The sequence below is a fragment of the Miniopterus natalensis genome, chromosome 17 (assembly GCF_054644295.1).
Source record: "Miniopterus natalensis isolate mMinNat1 chromosome 17, mMinNat1.hap1, whole genome shotgun sequence".
NCBI lineage: Eukaryota > Metazoa > Chordata > Mammalia > Chiroptera > Miniopteridae > Miniopterus > Miniopterus natalensis.
This window is the reverse complement of record NC_142097.1, coordinates 33,039,951-33,052,603: the sequence shown is the minus strand read 5'-3', so window position 1 is coordinate 33,052,603 and position 12,653 is coordinate 33,039,951. Positions and strand designations below refer to the sequence as shown.

Here is a 12,653-nt window from a genome sequence, read left to right as displayed (position 1 = left end):
CTAAAGAGCTTCACAAACATATGTACATAAAAAGGACGTTTGCACTGATAGGCAGGCAAGGTATCAATTCACCCACTCACTCCCCTATTTCCTCCAGCAGACCAGGGGAGGAACACATGGTGCCAACAGATGCAGGCCTGTAACAGCTGCAAAGACACGGAACACAATGATCCACGTTGCGATGCAGTCACTGAAAGAGGCCTTCAATTTGAGAACAGCAACTGCTCTCGAGTGCAGAAGCACCACAGCCAATTCCAAATTTGTGTTTTTAAATTATTCTCTACCAAACTCAACTAATCACTCGACAAAATTGAATTTGATACCGCAAATGGTTTCTGAATGCAAAATATTTCCTGTCTGATGATGAGAACTAGGTTGAAAAACGCTTCCTCCTGCCCTTGCTAAGATTTAGAGAGAGAGGGGAAAAAAAGGTCACAACATTCAGGAGAAAGGGCTCAAAATATCCTGTCTAAAAATAGCTTTGTCTCAGTGGATTGGGTCATTACTTCAAAAGACTATGTCCCTCCCCCCATTTAATTAGGACACTGTAAGTTTTTCAGTCAAATAACTTTATATAGATGGGTCTATCTATATTATACACAAAATGGAGATTTGATATTGAAAATTGTGCAATCACTATAAAAACATACACCAAGTATGGCAATGTGATTAGGAATGTGACATTCACTGATTTCACCTAAGCCCAAGTTGCATTGTATATTAACGGAAAAATAATAACTAAAGGAAATTCCATCACCGAATCCCCTAGTTTTGGCTTCTCTCTCCCTCACATATTTTTATGCAGGTAAAACCTAGAAAAAAGGCCACTCCAGGAGTAAGGGCTAAGGAAGCAACAAAAGGGTAATATGTAGCCAGAAAGGGGCTTGTAAAGCTGAGAGGGTGGATGGTGCACAATGGTCTTCAGACTCAGGCTTCCGGTCCTGGCAGAGTCGCCAACTTCTTCCCCTGATCGCTGCCTCGCCGAGGCACTGACTAACCAAGTGGTTCTAGGCACTACTGCCAATTACGTTTTCATTAATATGGCCATAAATCACTGGAAAAACATTTCATTTCAGATGATTTTTGATAACAGAACATTCCAATTAGCAGGTTTCTTAGGTTTAGGGTTATCAACCTAAACTAATTAACTTAAAGCAAAAAAGGGATACGGATCAGAAGGGTACTGTGAATAAGCTAAGGGTAAACAGAAATAAATATTTGTTTTCTTTATATGAGTTCTAAGGAAGGAAATACTTCCTTGGCCACAGTCTGATTCTGGAATATACACGTGCCAAGCGAGGGAGGAGGGAACGGGGAGGAGAAAGCAGAAGACAAGAGTCTTATTTAACTGTTTTTATGTGGGTAAAATGATTTGTGCCACAGTATTTCCATAAGAAGTGGGACCATTATTTTCCTGTAGAAACACATTTGGTTTGAAAAGTATCACTGGACAGGACGTGAAAATCAAACCGAATGAATTATTCACAACCTCCGATCAGAGGTGATCATTATTTCTGATGCTCCAAACAGTGATTAGAATTCTTCCCTGAGATGTCATTTTCTCACTGAGTAACACGAGCAATACAGAAAGACATTATCTATCTATCCATATATGTATTTTTTCTCCTGGGAGGACCTTGGTTTAATGTTACTATAACAGATACTAAAAACATGATAATATTAACATTTATTCTGATGGTGCCCATAAATGCCATTAGTCTGACACAAAGTGTCAACACTAATTATGACCCAAAGTTAACACCAAATTTGACATCAACGTTAATTGTACTATCAGTGTGAACAGAATGTGCAAATGCACACATACACACATGCACACATATACACACTGTCCAAAGCTGCTGTTACTACAAAATAAAACAATATTAAGCTCAATAAAGAAATCTGAAGAGAAAACTAAGGGACAAAAGAAGAAAAGATTTTGTTTTTAAGGATATAAGAAGCATCCATCAAATTTAGCTATGCTGTGGGAAGCAGAAAGGGAATATCTTTGCCACAGTTGTCTTTCTTATATCTATCTCCTCATTTTGAGTTCAACTGTAATAATAGAAAGGTTAGACTGTGGCTGAAATGTTGCAGCTTTATTTCCCATGCTAAAAGTCTAAAAGTTGAGTTTTTTTGGCAAAGGCTCCAGCAGCTACTGTTCTTCTGCTACTGCCAGAAAGATGACTACCTGCAAGGCTCTGGAGCAGCAATACAAAGACTCCTAGAATGGTATGATGATTAACAGAGGGAAAGGGGATTGGGGGCAGCAGGAGAGGGTAAGGGAGGGATAAATGGAGACTTGACTTGGGGTGGTGAACACAATACAATATACAAGTGACGTATTATAGAATTGAACTCTGAGACCGATGTAATTTTATTAATCAATGTCACCCCAATAAATTCAATTAAAAAATTTAATTAAAAAAAAAAGATTCCTAAAATGTTAGAGCTGAATTAGGCCTAAGCATCATTCGCATCACAAAGATAAAACTAAGACCCAGAGAGAAGGAATCTAAACTTGAGTTCCTTTACAGACACATAATAAAATGTTACCTTTCTCCCCTTTTGTATCTTATACAGAATATTAAATCTTCACTTTAATTAGATATTATCAAAAAATAATTATAACTTTAACTCATGTTAGAATCTCATGGAAAAAACATACTTGATGAAATATTAGAAAATACTGTGCAGGTGTTAAAAATGTGTATTTTTAAACCATAAGGCAATGTTATATTTGACTTAATTTGTGCTACTGAGAAAAACCATGATGAAAAAATGTTAATGCCTTTCCATATTGTATTACTTGCTGGAGAGCATGTTCCATTGCCTAGTTTGTATGATCACATAAAAGAGCTGAAAACAATTTTCGTAACAGCTGAAAAAACCTTTTTACATGCTTGGATAATTCAAAAATGGCTGAACAAACTTACCTCAACCCTTCTAAAAACTGATAAAAGGGTAAGAAAAAATAACATTTTTTAAAGCAAAAATTTTTATCCCAGAGATAACTCTTAGAAAATGTTACCAATGATTAGAAACAATAATTTTGAGCAGGGGAACTATTTCTCTATGTAATATTTATATACACGAAACCACATTAATTTTATACATATGCACACAATGCTTTAATAAACATACCGATTTTTTTTTTTAAAAAAAACACGCAAATGGAACACATGCATGCCAGTGGTATTTGAGAAATGGGGCATGGGAGTAATTGGGTGATATGGCAATTAACTGAGCTGGCCTACTACAGTTCCAGAAGCCTTGCCCATTAGTCATATAAACGAATGCTGAACTCTGATGCTCCACGCCACATCTCATCCTCTGGTGTAATCTGCAGCTGTCCTGATGTTCATCATTGCTTCTAGCTGGAGCTGTGTAAAGTTTCTTGACATAGGGTACAATATCACACCTTTTTTCAGTAAAATTTTAAAACTTAAGACGTATAAAAAGGCTTGGCAAGTACATTTTTTTGTTTAAAGACTATCTTGAGGACGTACTTTTGAAAGGATCTACGGAGCCCTCCACAAGTTGGCCAACAGATTCATTAGGATTTTCAAAGCCAGTCAAGTTCACTGGGCCTTGGTTTGCCACTAATGAAATGAGTCAGACTCAACTAAACCTGATGAGAAACCTCTAACACCAACAAGAGTTGTTCAGAAGAAATTCTAAGGAAAGTGTATGAATCCCAAAAGAACAGTGTTAGAAATTCATTAAAAGTAATTCCATGGCAGGAAGAGGAATGCTTCAAAATTAGCCTTAATGTTTTTCTAATGAAGGACTCACTTTGGTTTTGAGGATGATTTTGGACAAAGAGAAACATTTTAGACATAGCCAAACATGCTCACTTAGAATGAAGATAATAGAAGAAAAACAGCATAATTTTAAATAAAACTATCTTACCACATATTCCATAATATATCTTTTATTATGCTTGAAAAATTCCTATCTTACTAGGCCTAAAAGGATTCAAAATTGGTTTTGTGAAGCCCTTGACAAAAAATAAGGCAAGCACAAATTATGAATGTCTATCTGTAATCAGTGGTCTGTGATACTTTCTATTGAGGATCTCAAAGCACTTACATTCTCCCATCTTCAGGAATAGATTGGTGGCAAGGACCATTAGTCTCTTTGTATAACTTGAACAATCAGTGCACAGGCCATGGTCCTGTTTTTTAGATCCACTCTTATCAGGTCTATTTTAGAGCTCACCTTCAGCACACTACTATACAAATATGCCTCTTTTCCAACATATATCTAAAAGACTGACATGGATTCAATTTCCACACCCAGCATGAAAAGGTAAACTGATTTCAAAAGAATGAAATGAAAGCACAGTAAAATACATCCAAATTAGCTTCACATTCACTGAGCTATTCTGAGGTTAAATCAAGTAAAACAATACACAAAAGTCTAATGTTAAACTAGAAAAATATTTGGGTTCTGTGTACATGAGAAATGGTCAACACATTCCTTATTCAAGACCACACACTTACACACACTCTCTGCAGCCAGTTTCAAAACATAATGGGTTCCACTAGAGTCTGAATCCAGGATAACCCAAGCAATTCCTTTGAGAGTATGGAAAATGTCGACCAAGTGAATTAAGACAGAGGGTAATGGTGGTTTTCCTAAAATAAGAGGTCTTCTGGGTTAAGAAGTCCAGCCTAGAACTGTCAAAATGAATCTACTAATTAATTTCTTCCAATCTTTTAGGTTTATATAAGCTTACCAAACTTCCTTTCCCTAACCAACTCCTAATTTTTTTAATACTCAAATTTGAGATTTCAAAGGATTATAGCAACATGTAAGTGAGGACAGTGTTAAACATGGTAAGATTTGTTTAAGCTAGTCAGAAAAATGTAGAGGTATTTGTCATATCACTCTCCATATTTTTCTGTATGTTTGAAATACTTTATAATAAAATATTAAAGATACTGGACATCAGCACATTGTCAACAATTAAATATGGGCAAGGCTGAGCAGTTCTAGAATCCCTAATCCCCAACATTTCACCCCTAAGAATATAAAGCAGAACTGAAACCAAGATACCAGTTACGATGGCAGCTAGTCTTTAATTTACACTTTTTCCCTCGATCATCCTTTTGCTAAAAAATTGTTTCCTATAAAAATGTGTACAGCCATGATGTAAAGATCAACTGATTTCCACCCCAAAGAGTTAAAAATGCAATTGCATATTGTAGGAACGCCAGGCAAAGCCTACCAATCCAACTGAAAAAAGGGGGAAGGATACTGCTGGATTTGCCTCACTAAACAGGGCAAATCAAGAGGCTTATATGAATGCTAAGCTGCTGAGAAGGAAAAACCCTGACACCTAGTGCCCATTGGGAAAAATGAAGCCTTGGAGCCACTACAATTCTTTAAGTGTGGTAGTGTGTGCACAAGCGATCATAAAATTGCGCTCAATTTGGAATATACCTATTTCCAGAAAAATGTTATGGAAAAAATGTAATACCATGCAAAAATTCCAGTCTCTAATGACCAATCCTTTTGGGAGTACACATCCTAATTGTTATAACTGCTTCTAAACACAGCATCTTCTTCTCATCTCAGTTTTTCATTATGACAGGAGTGATGAGAGAGAATGGATGGGTTCCTGTTGTTAAAAAGGCCATGCTCTGAAGTAATAAGGAAACAGGGTCGTCATTTGTACCCTTACTAAATTACTATAAAAGGTGGATCTCTATCACATCCTCCATCATTGCTTGATTCAGAGATTTGTAATCTAGTTCACAGAGCTGTTAAAGGAAACATATTAAAAGAATGCTAATATTTCAAAACAAATAACATAGTCTCAAGAAGGTTAGTGTTTTCTTTGTCCTACCAGGCAAAGTTAAGTTGTTCTCTGTCAAATCGGTTACAGCCCTTGCCTTGATCTTAGCCTGAGCCTTTTAATAACAGGATTCTGTGCGAAAAGCAGCTGCATTGGATTGTGAACTGTTACTCAAAATGTTCCCACCTACAATTACAGCTTCCACCAAATGATCAAAACAGGTTAGCAAACTGGCAGGAAAATGAAAACAATTCCTCCAAAATCAAGATGTGGTAAGAGCAGAACTGTCGGTTGGTTGCGTTTCTTCTGTATCCAGGCCCAACAGCACACATTCATCTAGCTGTGTATTTACATACAGCGCCCATCACTGTAGCATCATGAAATCAGCTAGAAATGAAATCAGTTTAGTCTATGCTGCAATAGTATTTTCCTCAATTTTCATCTTTACTTGAAACTATTAAAGAAAAATCCTGGTCAACTCATCTTTGGAGCTATTTGCAAGTAATGTAGTTCACAGATTTGGTCTACATCTCTTTTATTCCTACTCTAAATTCTCACTAACACAATGCCATTCAAATCTGACAATGAGAAACGTTCTACACTTCATCGTACATAAGGTGGCCCTCCTTCAGTTACTCTTTCTTGATGGCGGAGGGACAACTAGGAAAAAAGAAAGGAGAAGGTAGCTAACATCACATCAGCAAAGCTGTTTCTCCTGCTTTTAACACGGGCACAATGTTAAAAATGCAGGTCACATCTCTGCTGAAACAGCCAATATTCTTCCTCAAATGGCAAATAAGTTGCCTAAAACGAAATGGAACCAAATTGTTCCAACTGCTGGACCCATCACCATTTTACCCATTTACTGTCCTGGAAAAAAAAAATAAGGAAGAAAGACTGGCCACCCACATAGCCAATGGTCTGTTAAGTGTAGGTTTTCTGTCTCTGATTATGGGGAAGCACATCTCAATTCCTGGGGAAACTACAGGAATCTCTTGTTTTACCTTTATTCGTATATCCATGTGCTAGCTTTTAAACCCAGAAACTCCAATCCTTCAAGGTAATGCAATATCACCCATAATGATGACCTGGAAGAGCCGTCACCTTTGGAGAACACCACATTATAATGATTTAATGTCTATGTAGCATTAATGCATTTACATTGAGCCTTGGCTCTCGGGACATTAACAGGTCAATTTTTTATTCTTTTTTTAATAAAACTATTTCTCAAGGCTCTGTTCAGATGCCCATTCTCTTTGGGACAGGACAGATTTGCTCCAAATCTCATCAGCATGAGCTCTTTTCTTTCCCCTCACATCATTCTTGGGTAATATGTAGAGCACCAGGCTCATGACAAACTTGTCTCTTTGGCCAAAGAAAATTAAACTGCAATAGCTGAAAGTCAACTTGCCCTGATAAAACTTGGCTCAGCATGAGGAAATACATCCTGTTGACACCGCGTCATCTCTTAGGAGGAGCTGTCCCTCAGAGTTCTGACTGCCAAAACTCCATCTTTAGATTGGTCAGTCTCTCAGTGGACATGCTCCATTGTATGTTCAAGCTATTGGTAACAGAATTTGATACTAATACCCCAACCTCATTCCTGTCGCACAGTGCCCCATAATTTAGCTACGGCCACTGACTGACTTCACCAGCCGTCCCAGACATTAGTCACTAACTGCTCACAAAAGAACATCGACCTCAGTCCTCCTGAGCTCAAAGACTCAGAAATAGCAAGCTGGCGCTCAGCCTCAATTCTAGTCAGTCATTTGAAGAAAAGGAAAAGAGAACAAAGAAAATAGGCAACTAAGAAGAGAAAAGAATAGTAGAAACAAGTGAGAACGGACAGAAAGCAAAAAAATATTTTTAATACTATTAGATTTCTAGATTTCAAGTTTATTAAAACACTGGGCAAAGTAAAACGTGGTTTCTATACTGACTCTACTATTCCCAGCTATAGTATAAGACTTATCTTTTCCATCAAGGTTTGTTGGGTATTAAAAGGGTTAAAAAAAACCTTTAATTTTTTTTTTTATTCGTGTGTGTGTGTGTGTGTGTGTGTGTGTGTGTGTGTGGTCTTTGGGTACAGAGTCCGTATAATAAGACTATTTGTATTCATACTGGCAGAGTAAACACTACATGTTCATGCCCAGGCAGCTCTGTGCTTGTAATTTCAGCAAGAACAGAGCTGTGTCCCTCTGGGACTTCACTATTCCCCCAGTCTCCATTCGCTCAAACACAGAACAAGAGCGGAGAGAAAGCAGGAAAGAAAGATCATGGCAAGAGGCTTCACAGAGCACTACAGCTAGCTTGCGCATGGCCAAAAATCTCATTTTGTGTTTTAATTACATTAGTTAAAACCGTTTTCTCTCAGCTCCATGTTCACAAGGGTGCCTTCTGTTCCTGAAGACTACACTGTTCAATGAATCAGAATTTAAGGCTAGCACAATGAAGCTTTTCTTTGCTCTTGAGGGGCTCACTGAGTACGTGCTACACACAGTGGCACAAACCTCTGCTTCGGCTTTGTGTGCTAATGAGCATATGCCTACTCTTGTCAAGATCCTATGCATCCTTCCTCCCTAGCCTCTTGCCTTTGCTGTTCATCAAGGTGTTAGATTAGGAGAACTCCTGCAAGTCTGATACTCTCTGTCTGGTCCATGACTGCATCTACCTTAATACTAAATCATCCACTTTAGCATCCTCTGGTGTACTTATTGACACAACCATATACTTGGTGTATATAGTAACTTTTTTTTGGAATAAGATACTGCATAAAAATAGAAATGACGACATATTACCTCCAAAGGCCTACTCAGTCTGTTTATGGTGAACATACAAGTAAGGATTACCTCTTCTAAGGAAGAAGCTTTATCTAGGATTATATCTAAGTCTGAAATAAAAACATCTCTTTTTAGGTATTATTGTTATTGTTATAACTGTACATTAGAAGCATAGTTAAAACCAGGAAGAATATCTATGCATGGAGGTGGACATAGGGTATTGTGCAGAATATGACTTTATGTCATTTTTTTTTTGTTTTTTGAAATATATCTTTATTGATTTCAGGGAGAAGAAGGGAGAGGGAGAGAGAGCAAGATAGAAACACCAATGATGAGTCATTGAGAGGCTGCTTCCTGCACGCCCCTTACTGGAGATCAAGCCCGTAACCCAGGCATGTGCCCTGACAGGGAACTGAACCTCGATCTCTTGGATCATAAGTTGATGCTCAACTGCTGAGCCACACTGGCTGAGGTATATCATTATTAATAGTGCATTACAGGAGAAAGGCCTACAAGGCTAGGAAATGCATTCTTGAATAACTATCAAAAATGGGTTCTCTGTTACTTTCTTTTATGTTTAAACCCCTCGTTCTGAATGAGTCACTTTAAGAAGAATATATTTACCATGCTCACAACAGCATCAGATCAAATTACCCCAGCATAAAAAACATACCAAAATATGCATACTAGCATGCAAATAGATATCCAAGAGAAACATCAAGCAAAAACAGTACTTTAAATGCTCTTTTTATAGAAAATCTCAAAATTTCAAACATATACAAAAAGCGAGAAAATAATCTATTCCTATGTATCTATCATCTAGTTTCAATTAACAACTCATGGCCAATTTCGTTTCATCCATACTTACACACTCACCCTCCATTATTTTGAAGTAAACTCTATATATCAGATCACTTCATCTGTAGCTATTTTAGTATGTATATTTAATAGAAAAACAAGTTTTATTAAAAAAAGCAAAATTGTAATATCATTTTTAAACAAAGTAGTATCACTAGCACACCTAAAAAATTAAACAATAATTCTGTAATAATCAGTTAATGTTCTCTCTCTAAAGAATTCTACTAATAAGACTACTATGATGTCTACTACTTGGATTTGAATTAACACTATTTAATGACCATCCCATGAAAAGCTGGTATTAGTGGGCACAGAGGTAAGAAAGGGGGGAAGGGGACTCAATTACTTGCCTCATTTCCTCCTGGAAGCCTGTTCATGTGGACCAGTTGACCTTGATCATCCAACACGAGCTCAGTGTATGTCAGCATGTCAGAAGGCAGAGGAGGCGATGGAAGGAATGCTTGAGTGGACATAGACTCCCAGAGTTTGATCAGGGACTAGTGGAGGAGAGAAGTTTGACTAATCAATGACAATTAGCATTTCAACATGGATAAAAATGTTAAGATTTGGTCAAGCTGGTTTTGCTCTTTCTTTTCTAAGTGTTCTGCTGAGTGTCTAAACATTAGACCAAATTCTACAGCTCTCATTCTCAGTTAAAACAGATTTAATATTATTTTTCACATAATGTATTTACATGTCAAAAAAATCAGGCATTTTTCCAATAAAATCAAACTACTGAGGGATTCTCAGTCAGCACTACAGCATTAACAAATATACCAGACCTAACAATATCCCTGGGAAATTAAAATAAGAAACTAAGTCGCATCACTCTCCCTTAAGAAAGCAGGAAAAATCCTAGAGTAACTTGGCAATAGAAGAATAACCAGGAAAATGACATAACACTCAGCTAATATAAAGAAATCCCAAGAAGGCAAGAATAAAGTTTCTACTAGAGGTTCAGGAAAAGCATCTCTTTTCTAATATCTTTTAAGAGCTATAGGCCCATAAACAGGAATTAGTTCACCAGAGGTGTATGACTATTTGTAAATATACATGCCAATTCTGCTCAAATTTGAGAAAAACAGAAAGATACACCTATCCATTTAGAAACCATCATGATTTCCAACTTCCAGTTACCAAAACAAGTGCCTCATGAAGTGGGAACTAGTTGTTTCTTTGCTTGCCTCAAAGCAACATTTAAAGCCAATATGACTCATTCAAACCTAGATGTCCTAATCGATATGTTTATGTCTATTCCATAGGAAGAACTGTATATGGAATGTGATTTCTATTTATAGCACTGGCTTTGGGAAACAGAACCAACACTCAACTTTTAGACTAACAATGCCAGTAATACTGAGTGACGGTAGCTACATTTCAACAGAGAGAGAACTTGTAAACGAGTGGTTACATAAGGAAATCTCTTGTATTTGTGAATAACACAGGAATTACAGATAGACTATTTACCAAGATCACATATATTACCTTAGTAAAATTCAAATGTGGTAATACTGGTTGTATTAACTAGGAGATTTGGAAAAATTCTATATTCATAGACTTTTTAAAGGACAAATTCAGTATTCTTTTGATAACTTATTTTTTATCTGCTGCATTTTCTGCTGGTGATATACTTTTCTCGCCTTCTATTGATGGAAGAAAAATCTGCAGCATAGAGATGATTCACCATACAGATCAAAGGAATTTATTTTCATATAGAGGATAAGATTCATAATATCATATTTTCTCATGCTAGTTTTTATTCAGCTATAATAAATCTCCCACAAAAGAACGGATACTTTAAACTGTGTACCATGAACTCCACATCCATTTGTATATGTTATCTATATTGATTCTCACCATATTCACCTAGGCTATGAGCTGGAGAGACCTGGGTTATCTTGGAAAACAGGAAAATGAGAACTAGAGTTTCCAAACCTCTTTAGTATCCATAATTTGCATATAGGCTTTGGAAATATAGACCTGAACATAACTCCTCACACAGGTCATTGTAAACTACCATCACAGGCATGTGGCCTCAGTTTACTCTTATCTACACAATAGAGGGTTCTATCCTCACTACTCCTCTTGGTAATTCATCAAGAACCATCCAATATCCAAGTTGGCAGTCACCAAGTCCCAAATAAAATAAAAAGAATAGTGTCAAGAAATGTCCTGCCCTTTGGGAATACATCATTCCAGTCTAAGCTGCATCTGATGGAGAGTCAAGAAAACGTTGCCTCTTTGGAATAGGTCAGAGTCCCCTCCAGTTAGCCACCATTACCTGTCGAAACATCTCTGGAATATCATATATGTATGTTGTCCCTAAGGATTGTGCCTGGAACCTCTTTGATTGAAGCAGGTCTTTGGTCACATAGGGAGTGTTGATTAACATTCCATGCAATGGCCCCTGTTTGTCTCCATACGCCTGAAACATGATCTGCAGGAAAGAGAGGATGGCATGTGGAGCTGAGACAGAGAAAAAAATCAGAGATCTGCCTAGAGGGGCTTTTTCCACAAAAGTTATTTCTTGAAACACATTTTTGGTGGGTTGAGTAGCTCAGTTATGCTTGTTAATATAGGCTACATGATGCTCTCACCTCTCTACAAATTAACCAATTGCAAAAAATGGTATGTAGCCAACTGCACACAACGGGCTGCTCTCACTTTTGGATTTGTTGAAATCCACAAGAAAGCACAGTGTAAATTTCACATTTCAGAGACAGACTGACAATGCTTGCCTTCTAAAGTGACTTGAATCCCACATATTCAGAAATGAAGTATATGTCAACTAACCAGTCTGAACAGTGCTACTAGTATTTAAATTGAGAAACAGCTATGCACTAAAGAGAATTCTGTTCTTTCCCCATGGTAGAAGGCCAGGTCAGGTTCTACCATATCATCCATGCTTTTAGTCTACTTGATTAGAAAGTGCTTCATAAGTATTATTAGCCATAGAAAGGCTTCAGAGATTTCTGCTACAAGTGGATTTCATCCATCCATCTAGCTAGCTAATTTTTATTAGCTTAAAAGACATAGCCTATAGTAAAAAACATATATTTTATTAAATTATATACACATCTACATAATATATACACACATATATTTCCCCAGAACATTATGTCTACTAGTGAATAGCTCCTGCAATACTTATACTGTCACATAATGAAATCAGCACACCAGCTTTTAATCATTTTAACTCAAATAATTCTAGA

At 36.9% G+C, this 12,653-nt stretch overlaps 1 protein-coding gene across 11 annotated transcripts in view; it reads right to left on the bottom strand.

The window, feature by feature from the left end:
* The window catches only part of ACACA (acetyl-CoA carboxylase alpha), a 219,909-nt gene that overhangs the window by 71,750 nt on the left and 135,506 nt on the right, over positions 1–12,653 (bottom strand). For all 11 annotated transcript variants that reach the window (XM_087826242.1, XM_016210681.2, XM_016210686.2 and 8 more), the window contains 2 exons: positions 11,723–11,878; positions 9,792–9,938 (listed from right to left, as the gene is read on the bottom strand). In XM_087826242.1, coding sequence (XP_087682368.1) covers positions 9,792–9,938; positions 11,723–11,878 — 303 coding nt within the window. The remainder of the gene's footprint in view (positions 1–9,791; positions 9,939–11,722; positions 11,879–12,653) is intronic.